The sequence below is a fragment of the Ambystoma mexicanum genome, chromosome 8 (genome assembly GCF_040938575.1).
Source record: "Ambystoma mexicanum isolate Mex_15411 chromosome 8, UKY_AmexF1_1, whole genome shotgun sequence".
NCBI classification, from domain to species: domain Eukaryota; kingdom Metazoa; phylum Chordata; class Amphibia; order Caudata; family Ambystomatidae; genus Ambystoma; species Ambystoma mexicanum.
In genome coordinates, this window is record NC_090929.1 from 1,543,654,396 (window position 1) to 1,543,666,962 (window position 12,567).

General features: G+C 42.9%; 1 protein-coding gene across 5 annotated transcripts in view; it reads right to left on the reverse strand.

Annotated features, from left to right (window-relative positions):
• The window catches only part of LOC138473193 (VPS10 domain-containing receptor SorCS1-like), a 3,088,785-nt gene that overhangs the window by 285,041 nt on the left and 2,791,177 nt on the right, over window positions 1–12,567 (reverse strand). For all 5 annotated transcript variants that reach the window (XM_069611754.1, XM_069611755.1, XM_069611758.1 and 2 more), the window contains exon 22: window positions 110–222. In XM_069611754.1, the coding sequence (XP_069467855.1) occupies window positions 110–222 (113 nt within the window). The remainder of the gene's footprint in view (window positions 1–109; window positions 223–12,567) is intronic.

Genomic DNA, 12,567 nt, shown 5'->3' on the forward strand with positions numbered 1-12,567 from the left:
GTTCAAGCTACTTAAAATACAACTACTAATCAAAAATTTCCACCTGGCAGCATTTAATTATGAATCAATAGAGTCATCGATAGAATAAGTAGTGCACTTATCCACTTACTTCCAAAAGTGCTTTCTTGATGACTTTGCTGATGTCTCGTCTCCACTCTGGAATATCTGGGTTATACTCATCCAAGTTTGGAGAGAAGGCTAAATGTAGGGATTCAAATTGTTCTGGGAAGAGAAGGGACAATACTTTGGTTAACATCACACTCTGTAGAAGATATGCATGCTAACGTAGCAATGTGTGTGTGTGTGTGTGTGTGTGTTTGCAAGAGTTTATTTTTGTTGCATGTGTATATGCCAGATTGAATGCACATGTGTGTGGTTCCCAACACTGCAACTTTAATCCAGTTTAGTTTGCTAAATTTCTCAATAGAGCTCTTTTCTGGATCACCATAGTGTTTTCACATCTCATTTCAAACGGTGTAGGTTCTTCCTAGTCTTTCCAGCCAGTGGGTTAGATAGAACAGTGGGGTGAGTAGCTGCAGCTAGCCCTGCGTGCTCCAAATGTGTTTTTCCTGGTAGGATGTTGTTTACTGTGTGTAGTGCTTGAGGCAAAGAGCTCAATCTGACTAATTATCTATATAAACTGCAAAACAGGACCTGCACCCTTGACCAATGAGTGTTATTACTAGTAATAGTAGTTTTGGTATTGTCATTTTATTTGTCATGGCGACACTCAGAAATACACTTGCGAGGGTTATCTCAATTATACAGAAACATAATCTAGAACAGGGCCTCTAGGATTTTGCATGATTTTGGCTGAACACCGTACATACACATATTGTACATTTTACTACAGGCTCCTTGGTTGAACATGCACTCATACAACTTACATCATAGTGCACACTAGCTCACACACACACACTTTAATTTGGTTCTCAGAACGTTGGCCGAATGGAACAAAATGCATGACTGGTTGTGGACGATAGTCAAGCAGAGACATCAAAAGTGATGACTACTTTGGGAACCCTCTCTCACAGGTTTGTCTTGGACGTGTGGGAAAATACCACCAATTGTGTGTCTTCATCACCCAAATGTGGTAGACAGAAAGGAAGGCATTGGCATGCCGAATGGTGGACAATAATAATGGTTGCTGTAATTTCTGGGATGCACACATTGTACATCTGACCATGCTTTGCCCGCTATGAACCACACGTAGCATATCAACCTTGCCTACAAGCACCCCCAAGCAATCAAACAACAATGTGGTGGTTAGCGGTTGGACTGATATCACTGGTTATATAAACTTGACTCAAGACACTTCACTGAATCAACCCAAAGCTCTGCTGTACTGTGGTCCAAGTCTGGAACAAGTGACATTTTTGTATTCCTCTCTCCAATCATGCACATGCTTATAATACAAGTTCTGCAGGGGGAGTTGATGTGTGAAAAAAACAAGGGGGTGCTGTAATTTATGACTCTAGTTGCAGCTCTCTGCAGTAGAGCAGAGCATGTCTACAGTCAATCTCCTATGTTTGAGGAGCCGAATGTTACTCATCCTGGCACACTTAACACATAACCGCTTCCTCTCTTGTATTGTTTGATGTTGATGATAATAGCTATATTATGGATGATTAAATTGAAGTTCAAGATGTTGAGTATGTCCCCCCTCCCCCCTTGTAACAAGTGACTAATAAGAGCTGTTTGAACATGCCACTGCTGATACTGTGTGATTTCTTTCAACCAAAAGTGCCCAAATTAGGGACACTCTTAAATGGCACCTAACATAAACTACTTCAGCACAGTTTAAGATTGGAAAAATACTAGAACACACTGCTTCTCTTTATACTCCTGGCCACACATAACAGAACCAGTGTCAAATGAATTTCTAGTTGCTATAAAACAAATGTTTTAATAAAGATAATGTCCACGGATATTTAGGATAGAAAATCATAGTAAATACTTGGACTAAGAAAGGTTAGGCAGGAACAATTATACATCTACCTGTTGCTATGTTAGCATGTGGTAAGCACACTGGGTCCAGGCACAGATATGACTGTAACCACGTTTCAAACTTGACACACATCAAAGGGATAGCTCACCCATAGCTCTGGTAACTCAAGGTTAATCAAAGTATTTCCACCCCAGGCTTATCAATCCGACCACAAATGCAGAAAATACTACCAGTACATTAGGATTGTGGTGTAACTCCCCAGCAATCGCAGACTCTTGGACACCTGATTCTTTACAGGGTTCATCTGGTCAACCCTCTAGGTACAAAGGTGAGGTTGTCACCACCAGGTCCTGTATCCATCATTGGGTGTCAGTCACAAGGTCTAATAGCATTTGTAGTTTGACATCCATGGACAGGAAAAGGCATATTGGAATATTGGTTGCAGTTTCCACAGAGGGAGGACAGGATTGAAAGTCTTATCTCCTCCCTTACCCGCGACCCTAAATCAATCCCTGGGCCTGCTTTGCAAAGCCTGCACTGGTCCTGGCTGCCCACTTTTCCCTGTCATGTGCTTGTTCCTCTTACCATGGGATTGGACACTGCTGATAGTGGCTTTAGCGCTACCGCCTGACATTAGCAATGTACAACGCCACATACCTTCCATTTATCAATAGTTGTACTCTTGCTAGGTCTTTCCTCCTCCTCCTCCTGGTCCCCACTTGATCCTGTGTGATTTTCTTTGTTTCCAAGCTGGGGGTTTCCTCTTTTTCTCTAACTATGGGTTCTCCCCATCCTCCACCTCCCTTCATCCGCTCTCCTCCTCCTTCCACCATCTGTTGTTCTCTTTCTCCCACCAACTGCTCCATACCCTCCCACCCCTGCTGGTCTATCTTCTCCCCGTGCCTTGTCCTCAGTATAGCTCTCTTTGCTAATGCTTCTCCTTGGTCCACTTCTCCCTCAGGGTTGGGTTTGGGCTCAGTGTTTCCGGTAAGCTTCATTGTCATGTTATGAAAATTGTGTTTCAACTAACGTTTTTTTATATATATTTCATTAGCTAAAGGTCGTTCATATTTACAATGGGTCCGGTGCTTACTTGGTGAACAAGTTTGTTCCAAAACATGTTCTCAATTGCTATGTCTTGTATTCATTGTATGATATAGTGTGTGATTTAGCTTAATTGTGAATTTCTTTGTGATAATGATGTGCATTATCCTTGTAATCTGAGTACATTTACAAAAAACGTTTGACACGTTTGCCTCCATTTTGTTAATTAATCCTACAGAGCCTGTAGACACAGGCCCACAGATACAGAAAAATAAGGTGGACACGTTTGCAGAATAGATTTGCATATGTAATTTGAGAACATTTCATGTCTCTTTACACACCTTTTTGACTTATTTTACGGATAGCAGCAATTATTACAATAGGTTCTACTAACAGACAGGCCCCACTACAATGTCATTAAATTCATATCGATATAGAGTCTAGAGGAAAGCAGTGGACATGTGTATAAAGCAGAAACCGGCAGATAGACACCATTCCATTGCATGACTGTGTTGACTGTATTGACATTTTAATGAAAGTGGGGAATGGAGTGACCCCCGATATATATCAATAACATAGCTGTTTTTTAATGTTAGTCACAAGTGGCAAGAGTGACTGATGGTCACTCACCAGAACATATTAGCCATCTGCGATCCCATTTTTTTGGGCTTTATTTGTGCTTGATAACTACTGTTCAAGAATTTCTGAAACAATTGGAGGCGTTGAGGCCAAAGAGACAACAAGTATCTAGACAGGTGGTGCTCCGCCTTTTATGTCTTGTAAGGGACAGGTGGATATTGTTCTTTTACACTGTCAGGTATTACACTAAGGTTTAAATGACCAGATATGTATGTGATAAGTTCTAGGTCATTGTCATAATATAATATGAATAGCTTTCTTAAAGAGAGAGTTAGAGGGCTAAGGTCACTTAACCACTTATTGCTTCAGCTGCCTATAACTGACCAACTGGCCAACTGTATTCTACTCTTTTTGCTTGCCGTGCCAATACATCCCCCTCTTAAACTGCCTTTAACCTTTTATTGAATAGTTGATCAGTAATTGCAAGTGGATTAAGATCACTTGAAATCTGCCCCACTCACCATCCAATGAGGCCTGCCGTTTCCCGCTCCTTTTGAGTTTCCACCATCTCATCAAATAATTTATTTTGGCCTCATTCCTTTGTCATCTGGTTCAAGTATGGAAAGGTCACATCATATCTTCCCTGCCATCCAAACCATTCCCGTCTATTCCCAGACTCTTTGCATGCTATGGGCCTCATTACGACCCTGGCGGTAAGGGGTTAACGCCAGCGTTAGCTGCGCCGACCCCTTACCGCCAATTACGAGGTCCCTTAGCGCCATGGCGGACTTAACACCTGCTTTTAGCAGGTGTTAAAATCCATGGCGCTAAGGGACCATGGAGTTAATTACGCCACCGTAATTTGCGGTGGCGTAATTAACGCCTTCCCCACTCCCATTATGCCCTATGGGGCAAAAATGGGAATGGGGAAGGGTAAATGGGGATTGGGGACTTACCGCCCCGCCTAGGTCGGAATGGGGCGGTAAGTCCGCCAACCACCATGGCGTAAACGTAGTTTACGCCATGGTGGTAAAGTCACGGCCCAGGCGGTAACTTACCGCCTGGGTCGTAATGAGGCCCTATGTCTCCTCTCTCCTGCTCTTAATATGTCTTCCAGAATGTTTTCTCTTGAAGATGTTTAAAGGGTTCAGGTGGAACGACGTAACAGATCCTCTGCCCTGTCAAGTAGCCAAACACTGCCTGTCGTTTACTGTGTTTCCTGTGCAGCAGCCTTCCTTTCCTTTTTAACTCTTAGCTGCCAGGGTATATCTCAGCCAGGAATACAACGCTATGGGCGTTTGAAGGAAGGGGAAATCATATATGGCCCTGATATGACTTGGAAAGGTTCAAGATGTGTACAAAATATAAATCAGCTATATTGTATTCCATGTGGCAGACCAACACTCACTCTGGAAGCCCTTCATCACACAACGCTGCCCAGCATAACATTGAATCTCACACAAGGCACCCAGATACACATCATTCCATACTAGCCCACTCTGCAACCACTAGAGGAAACCCAAAGTTGATTCTCATCAATGTGCATTCAGCAATTTCACTTGAAGCTTATTTCACACAGAGCACCAACAGGTCCGGATGAGTGTGGTACAATAGGACATGCAGGACCTTATAACGTTTTTTAGGGAACTTCACCCTATTTCTTGAGTGTACAATGGGTTTTTGGTGCAGCCAAATCCAAGGCAAACCTGCAGAGGGTTCCTATGTCTCTGTCGGGCCTTGCTTTAGGTCTCTAATTAGGTCTCTAATTTGGATCCTGGGTTGAACGACAGGGTGAGTTATCAAGTTAGTTCAACTAATCGGAGCTCTCAAAATGTGTGGCTCTATCAAGGGCATAGATCAATTCCTGTTGCATTCTAAGGTTTGGAAGGCTGTGAGAGAAAGTATTATACAGGTCAGACAGGAAATTTGGTAGTAGGAACATTTTTTACCAGTTTTTGGATTTTGGTATTTATGTGCAGTTTGGTGTTCTTTGGAGAGTTCTTGCTGTTTCTATTTTGTGATTTTATACTACTTTGCCTGCTTAGAGTTTGTCCAGTGTTGTGTTTGTTTCCCTCTGATAAAAAAGCAAAATAGTAAACTAATAGAATAACGAATCTAAGGTGAGAATTAGCCTGTGGTGGTACTGCTGGGGGTGGTGGACTTATCTGAGTGGGGGACGGTGGAGGAAGAGGGGGTAACAAGTTTGTGGAGGAGGAGCTTCAGGGAGCGTCTTCCATTGTCGACGGTTCAAGGCTGGCACAGAGGTATCAGGGATTAAACACCACTCCTTCTCCACACATTCCTCATATTTCTGGGTGTGCAAGTATTTCAAATACTGCTTGAGAGGAATGCCAGGTGTGATGTGTGTGCAGTGCTCTTTTTATAAAAAAAATAAATAAAAAAAATAAAAGGTAAGTTGCTGAAGCCAGAATGTTGGGGCAGTTTTCAAGAAGAAAGGTCAGTGCACCAGGGTTGGTCATGCGGGATCCTATTTGCTGGTAATACTAAGATGTTTACTGGGTGAATGGGTGCACTGACACTACTGATTTAAATCATTACCAGGATGCTAGAGCTAACTATGCAGTGCTAGAGCTTCTCTGGGTCAGGGTGTAGTGCATCATTGGGCACAGCATTCCAAGCAGAAGAGATCAGTGCATCTGGCACGCCTGACCAATCAGTGCTAGTAGCACTTGTGCATATGAATATCACCAGGCCTGTGTTGCCTGCATGCGCCTAACAAGAAGTTGGAGAAAGCATGGAATTGGCAGCACCCACCTTCTAGGACCTTCAGGATCTGCAAGAAGTGGGTGCTTTCAGATTAAAGGAGTGAGTTCACTGATTGTAACATTGAAGCTGCACTAGATCATACATAAAAACAGGGAGGGGTCAGAAGGACAGGAGGTTTACCATTTGAGTATGTGTCCTGAAACAGTGGGGGAAGTGTGTGAAAGATGGAATGGAAAGATGGGTCCTAAGTTACAAAGAGAGCTGGAAGCTCAAGCAGGATCAATATGTAAGAGAGTATAGAGCTGTGGGCAGCCGTAGGCGAATTGGCAGCATGGTTGAGAGATGTGCCAATGAAGTGTTTGTGCTGGAATCCAGATTACACTGGGTCAGCAAGTAGGTGTACATTGAGAAAGTTGACTATGCAGCTGAAGAATCTTTCAAGGATTTCAGAGTGCTAGTTAAGATGAGTCAGGTCTGCAGAATGTGTTTTTTTTGGAGTCATCACTTAGTTGATTTAGGAGAGGTTTGGCTGTGGCTGTTTTGTAACAGGCTCAGAAGATACACATTGAGATGTATAGGTTGAATAAGTCAGAGAAATGAACTGGGTGACAGATGCAATTTCCTTACCAATTTGTGGTGCAAACCTATCAATTATTGTGCAGTTTGGGATGGCAGAGTGAAGGGTGGGTAGAGGCTCAGTGAGGGAGTCGTGGAGAAGTGGGATAGTGAGGAGAGCGTGAGGAAGGTGACAAAAGAAGAGAATGAGAGCTGGGGTGGGAGAGATAGAAGGATGGAGAGGGTGTGCCTTACGTTAGTTATTTTGGTAAATAGATCATTGAAAGAGAGAAGGGAGGACACAAATATTCTTGGGGAGGGAACGCACGGACGTGTGTATGTAACGATTGCACACAGAAAGAGGAAATGCATGATGTAATAAGAGGATTGACAGCTGTTGCCCAGGTCAGGGCAAGGTCAGTAGAGAGTTTGTGTTTGTGTCGGTGAGGAGAGTAGGGGATTGGACTTTACCACATCAGCTTAAGCAGAAATACATAGCTGACTTCATCAACTGGATGGCTTGAGAAAGGGGGAAATAGCCAGGAAGAGGTGCACGGTACAGAGTTGAATTGTATAATATATACTTCAATGGAATGAGCAATTGAAGAAAATAGAACTTGGAGCATGATGTGACTTTTTCGAGGTAGGGGACCTTGGAGTCAGGCTAACATTTACATTTGCTAATAGAGGAAGGAAGGTAACAGAAAAGTGGGTATCATTAGAGGTGGTGACATGAATGAGAGAGTGGTCAGTGGAGGACGACACAATTGTGGATTGTGGGAGCAAAGGAGACCAGGGTGCAAGACTGGAATATGAGAACACACACTAGTGATGATTATTGTTAATCATTAGCCTTTTTGCAAATGTGCTTTAATCCATCTTTCATATCTTAAAAGTGCATTATGGGGCATGTATTCCTAAATACATCAAATGATAAACCTGCTGGAGGCAGAGATTCACGTGATACTGTGATAGCCTATATAAACGTCAGGTGCACAGACATATCTTCAGACATCTCCTCTCAGTTAGGAATTCACAAGGCTAATTGCTTCCAGTAAAGAAAAAAAAAACATACAGTTAAATTAATTAGTAGTGTTCTGTGTGTAGAAAAAAAAGGCAAAAGTCTTCACGTGTTCTGTGCCTGAGCACATTGATGCTTTGCATACTCTATCTGTTTACTGTAATGCAGCGTTCATATCTTAAGAGTGCATTATGGGGCATGTAGTCCTAAATAAATCAAATGAAAGAACTGCTGGAGCCAGACATGTATTTAATACAGGGACAGACTACTTAACACGCCCAGTGTACAGGCAAATCTTCAGACAGCGCCTCTCAGTTACTAATTTGCAAGGCTAATTGTTTCCAGAAAAATACAAAATAAAAAAAAAAGTGGATAGTTCAGTTAATTATCAGTCTTTTGTGTGTGGGAAAAATGCCAAGGCCTTTAGGATTCCTAAATCTGAGCACATGGTACCTGGGCACAATATCCATGTTTGCTTTAATCTACCTTTTATATATTAAAAGTGTATTATGGTGCATTTAGTCCTAAATAAATCAAATGAGAGAACTACTGGAGGCAGTCATTTATGTGATACTGAGAATATAGTGATATGGGTAGGACCTAAAGGTTTGCGCTATTGCCACTAGTTTCCAAGAAAATGACCGGCTGCGTGGCCAAAGTCAAAGGGTGCACCCAGAGGCACCCAGGCAAGATGCAACGAAAATAAATAGCTGACTGGCCAAACACGCTTTGCCAAAGTTAAATCAAAACCATAGCGTATTCTCAAAAACAACTTGTAAGATCAGTGCATAATAGCAGGTGTACTTTTATGAATTGCGGATGTCATCCGACACGTGTTTCGACATGCGTCTTTTTCACGGCAGCCGTCGGTACAGGGGTCAAATGTTAGACGCTGTGTATCCCTTTAATTGGCAGATCATGTAATATCGCTGTAAAGGTTTGAAATAACGTTCAACTTGCTAAACAGCAAAATGAAATGAGCAACTGGGGGGTTTTAAGACAGGCTGGCTCAGTGCCTGTTTCCTAAGGTCGTTTAGAAATTATTCGTATTAGCCTGATGGCTGGATCATGTTGCAGGCCTGAATCCCTAGATGGCAGTGTGTGCCTGCACACACGACGGCTGACATCCGCAATTCATTAAAATACACCTGCTATTATGCCCTGATCTTACAAGTCGTTTTTGAGAATACACTATGGTTTTGATTTATTTGATACTGGTCCAGAATACTTAAAATGTCCAGTGCACAGGCACATCTCCAGACAGCTCTTCTTAGTTCCCAATTCGCAAGGCTAATTGCTTCTAGAAAGAATAAGAACATATACAGTTCAGTTAATTATTAGTGTTATGTGTGTGAGAAAAACGGCAAAGGTCTTCAGTGATTCTCATCTGAGCACATTGACAGTATGTCTGATTATCTAAAGTTACCACAGAGGCGGCAGCAGACCTCCTCATATACCAATCCCTGTTTTGAAATGCTCGATCAACCATGTTTGAAATGCTCCGTCAAGCATACGTGTACTACAACCCCATAATCTGTGTCTCTATTTAGTTACTTTTTGTTGACAGGAAAACAAATACAACAATTTAATATGATAAAACATACCAATCTGAAATTGGTGGAGCCAACTTTCTAACCCAGATCCCATGGCTGCTCCCACTTTCTTTCCTCGCTCATCTATTGCAGGCTTGATGAGCCTTCTTTGGTGTTTATTGCTGATGCATCTGAAATAAGCCCCCTTGTGACTGTCTTTTTTTAATATAATGGTTTTGTAGCTGTTTGGTTTGTTTGGTTTTGTATGTTTGGTTCTGCGGTGGGCATTGTTCTCTCTGGTTGATCTTCTTTGTACCAGTAATTATATGTACTCCACCTAGGTAAGCTTCACTCTTCCTCATCCGGGGAATGATTGGAATAAATTAAGTCCTCTAGTCTACAAAGGTACATAGAGATGTGGGGGACCACAGGAGACTGAGTGTGGTGAGAGGAGAGCGGAGAAACAAATGAAGGGGTTGAATACAGCATTCTCCCAAGGCTATCACCACTAGTGCCATGGAGGAATTCCCTACCCATGAGATCCAGCCTCTGAGAACCAGCCCCAGGTCACCTCCCTGGTCCCCATAGCAGCAGTGATGATACCGTGGGCTTCATCACATACCCATCTCCTAGTGAGTAAGGCTTCCCCATCTAGAATCAAAGATGGAGCAGAGTTTCTTGGGGTTTCTCACCAGGTGTTATCTTCAGCATTGTCACCTCACTTCCTGGTATTTCAATTCTCATTTTGACTCTAGCTATTTGAGCCATCCATTGATTGAATTAGGGTACTGCGCTACCTATGATTAACTGGGTTGGCAAATTGGGAATGACTGTCACACTGATACATAGTTTCTTCCCCGGGATGTTGATTTGGATCCGGGTTTGTGGATAACTAACCACAAGGCCATTGACACAAACAACTATTTCTTTTCTCATGTGCATCCCCCCTTGGGAAAGTAGTTCCAATATTATGGCACATGCTATACTCCCACTATCTAGTTGGGCCCATATTTTCTTTCCTTGAATGGTGGCAGGTACTCTGTACTGAGTTTTGTTCCAGGTAAATAAAAAGTCACTGGGATTCTTCATGCCTTTATATTTCCTCCTCTTCTTTGGATTTCCTCCCCACTGTGTTCTTATATCACTGGGCTGGGCACAGAGGACATTTTTTCTCGAGGGGCAATCCCTTGCCTCATGACCAAACTCCTTGCAAGAGAAACATTTCTTATCTAGAATAGGAGATGGGGTTATAGAGGATGGGATCACTTCTTCTTCATCTCCTATTTCTTCAGGGTTCCCTAACACTCTATAATCATGTGGGGAATTTAATAGGATAGGTGGTCCTCCTTCCTCCTCACATCCTATCTGGAAGCCATGTTGATGTGACATTCTAGCTGAGGGGATTTCAAGTGTCTCTTGTTTACCAGAAGGAACAGATGGTTCTGACATGTTATCTTTCTCAAGGTGAAATATATCCTCCTTCTCTCCTCTGGATGATATGGCATTATTGTCCCAGAGGGGAGACATAAAGACTGTGTCCTCAGAGGTTAAGCAGTATTTGCTTTTTCGTGGGAAAGACATTTCTCAAGGAGGTGGAAACATGGGAAGCTTGTTGCTTTCCTTAGTTGATGTCCTAACTAGGGTTTCACAGCTCTGTACAGTTGGGTGTTAGTTCCCCCTCAGTTGCTCAGGTGTTTAAACCTTTTTGGGGCACAGAGGGGTTTTCTTTTTCTCTTCCCAGTCCCATAAAATTGTCACTCCGATGGGAGGACATTGAGTCTTTAGGTTCCAGAATTTCTATCTCTAGAAGGTGGAAACCTTCAAGTGTTGTTAGGGTACTTGAAAGGTTGGTATTTCCCCACAAGGAGTCGCCCTCTGATTGGTAATGATTAAAGTCAGGGTCTAGCTCAGCCTACCCCTCTGAGAGATAGACTATTTTTTCTTGGGCTCTATTTTTCCCATGTTGATACTCAAGGTGACCTTCCTCTATCTTTCTAGGGGTCGGCCTGGACGAAAACTCCACTAGGGTCTCATATACAAAGTGTACCACCAAGTGTCTTTTCCAACTTGCAGTGAGGTATGGTGCTCACCTGCACAGCCTTGCGTTTTGAGTTCCTTCTATTAATCTTTTATCTGCCTTCTTTTCCGTTACTCTCTGTAGCTCACAGCCTTTCTTTCTTTGCTCCCCTGAGACTCGTCCTTACCCCCTCCCCACTCCTGCATTCTCCTTCCAGCCTAGCGCTGTAATTGGGCTTGTGTGCCCCATTTAAGTCAGGAACACAGGAAAGCCCACTGCACATTGCAGCCCCTCCAGCTAAAGGACCTAAAGGCAAAGGGCAGCTCCTACAGAAGCAGCTCCATTGGTGTTTGTCAGGGTTCGCCATGGGAGCAAGCGGCACAGTCGTAAACCAGCACCAACTGATAACGTAAGGAAAGTGCGGGAAGAAGGAACAGAAATTACTGCTAACTATTTATCTTTCATTCCTCTCTGGTTATTCCTATTTGCTAAGTTTGCAGTCTGCTGCACGTTGCAGGTCATGCTTTCTGGCACTAGGCAAATTGTGTTAGTTAGCCATTAGGGGCTTACCCTCTTTAGAGGAAAGTTGAATCTAGTGTTTTAACAGTGCTGTTGTGCTTAAAAATTAGGCTTGTTCCCCACTTTTTAGCAAAGTCGGATCTGTGTGTTTTTACTTGTGCTGTTTTGTTTAAAAATTAGGCTTTTACCCTTTTTCTGTAGTTTTTTTTTTTAGGTAGGCTTTTCCCACTATCCCTTTACCTAGGATTCTCCCTCTATCCTGATAGCTCACTTCTATGTGCCTTTCCTTTCTGCTGTATGATATAGCCTAGGCCTTTTTTCCCCTTCCCCAACACTGATTCTTGATTGTTGCTTGCTAGGTGGTGTAGTTCGGTTTCTTGCAGTGTAGTTTCTCCCTCTTACCCTCTCTCCCCCTTACTTCTATCCCTGCTCTCCCTCAATGGGACTCTCTCTCTCCCCTATATTCTGTAACTGCTACTCTATCACCTATCATATCCCTCTCTCGAATTCTGTAAGGAAAACGTTCAAGAAGGATCTTTTGGTCTCCAACCCAGGCCTGCCCATTGGAGACAAATATGTCAATGCTTCTTCCAGGCACACTTTTACTGACATCCTCTTTGTTGTT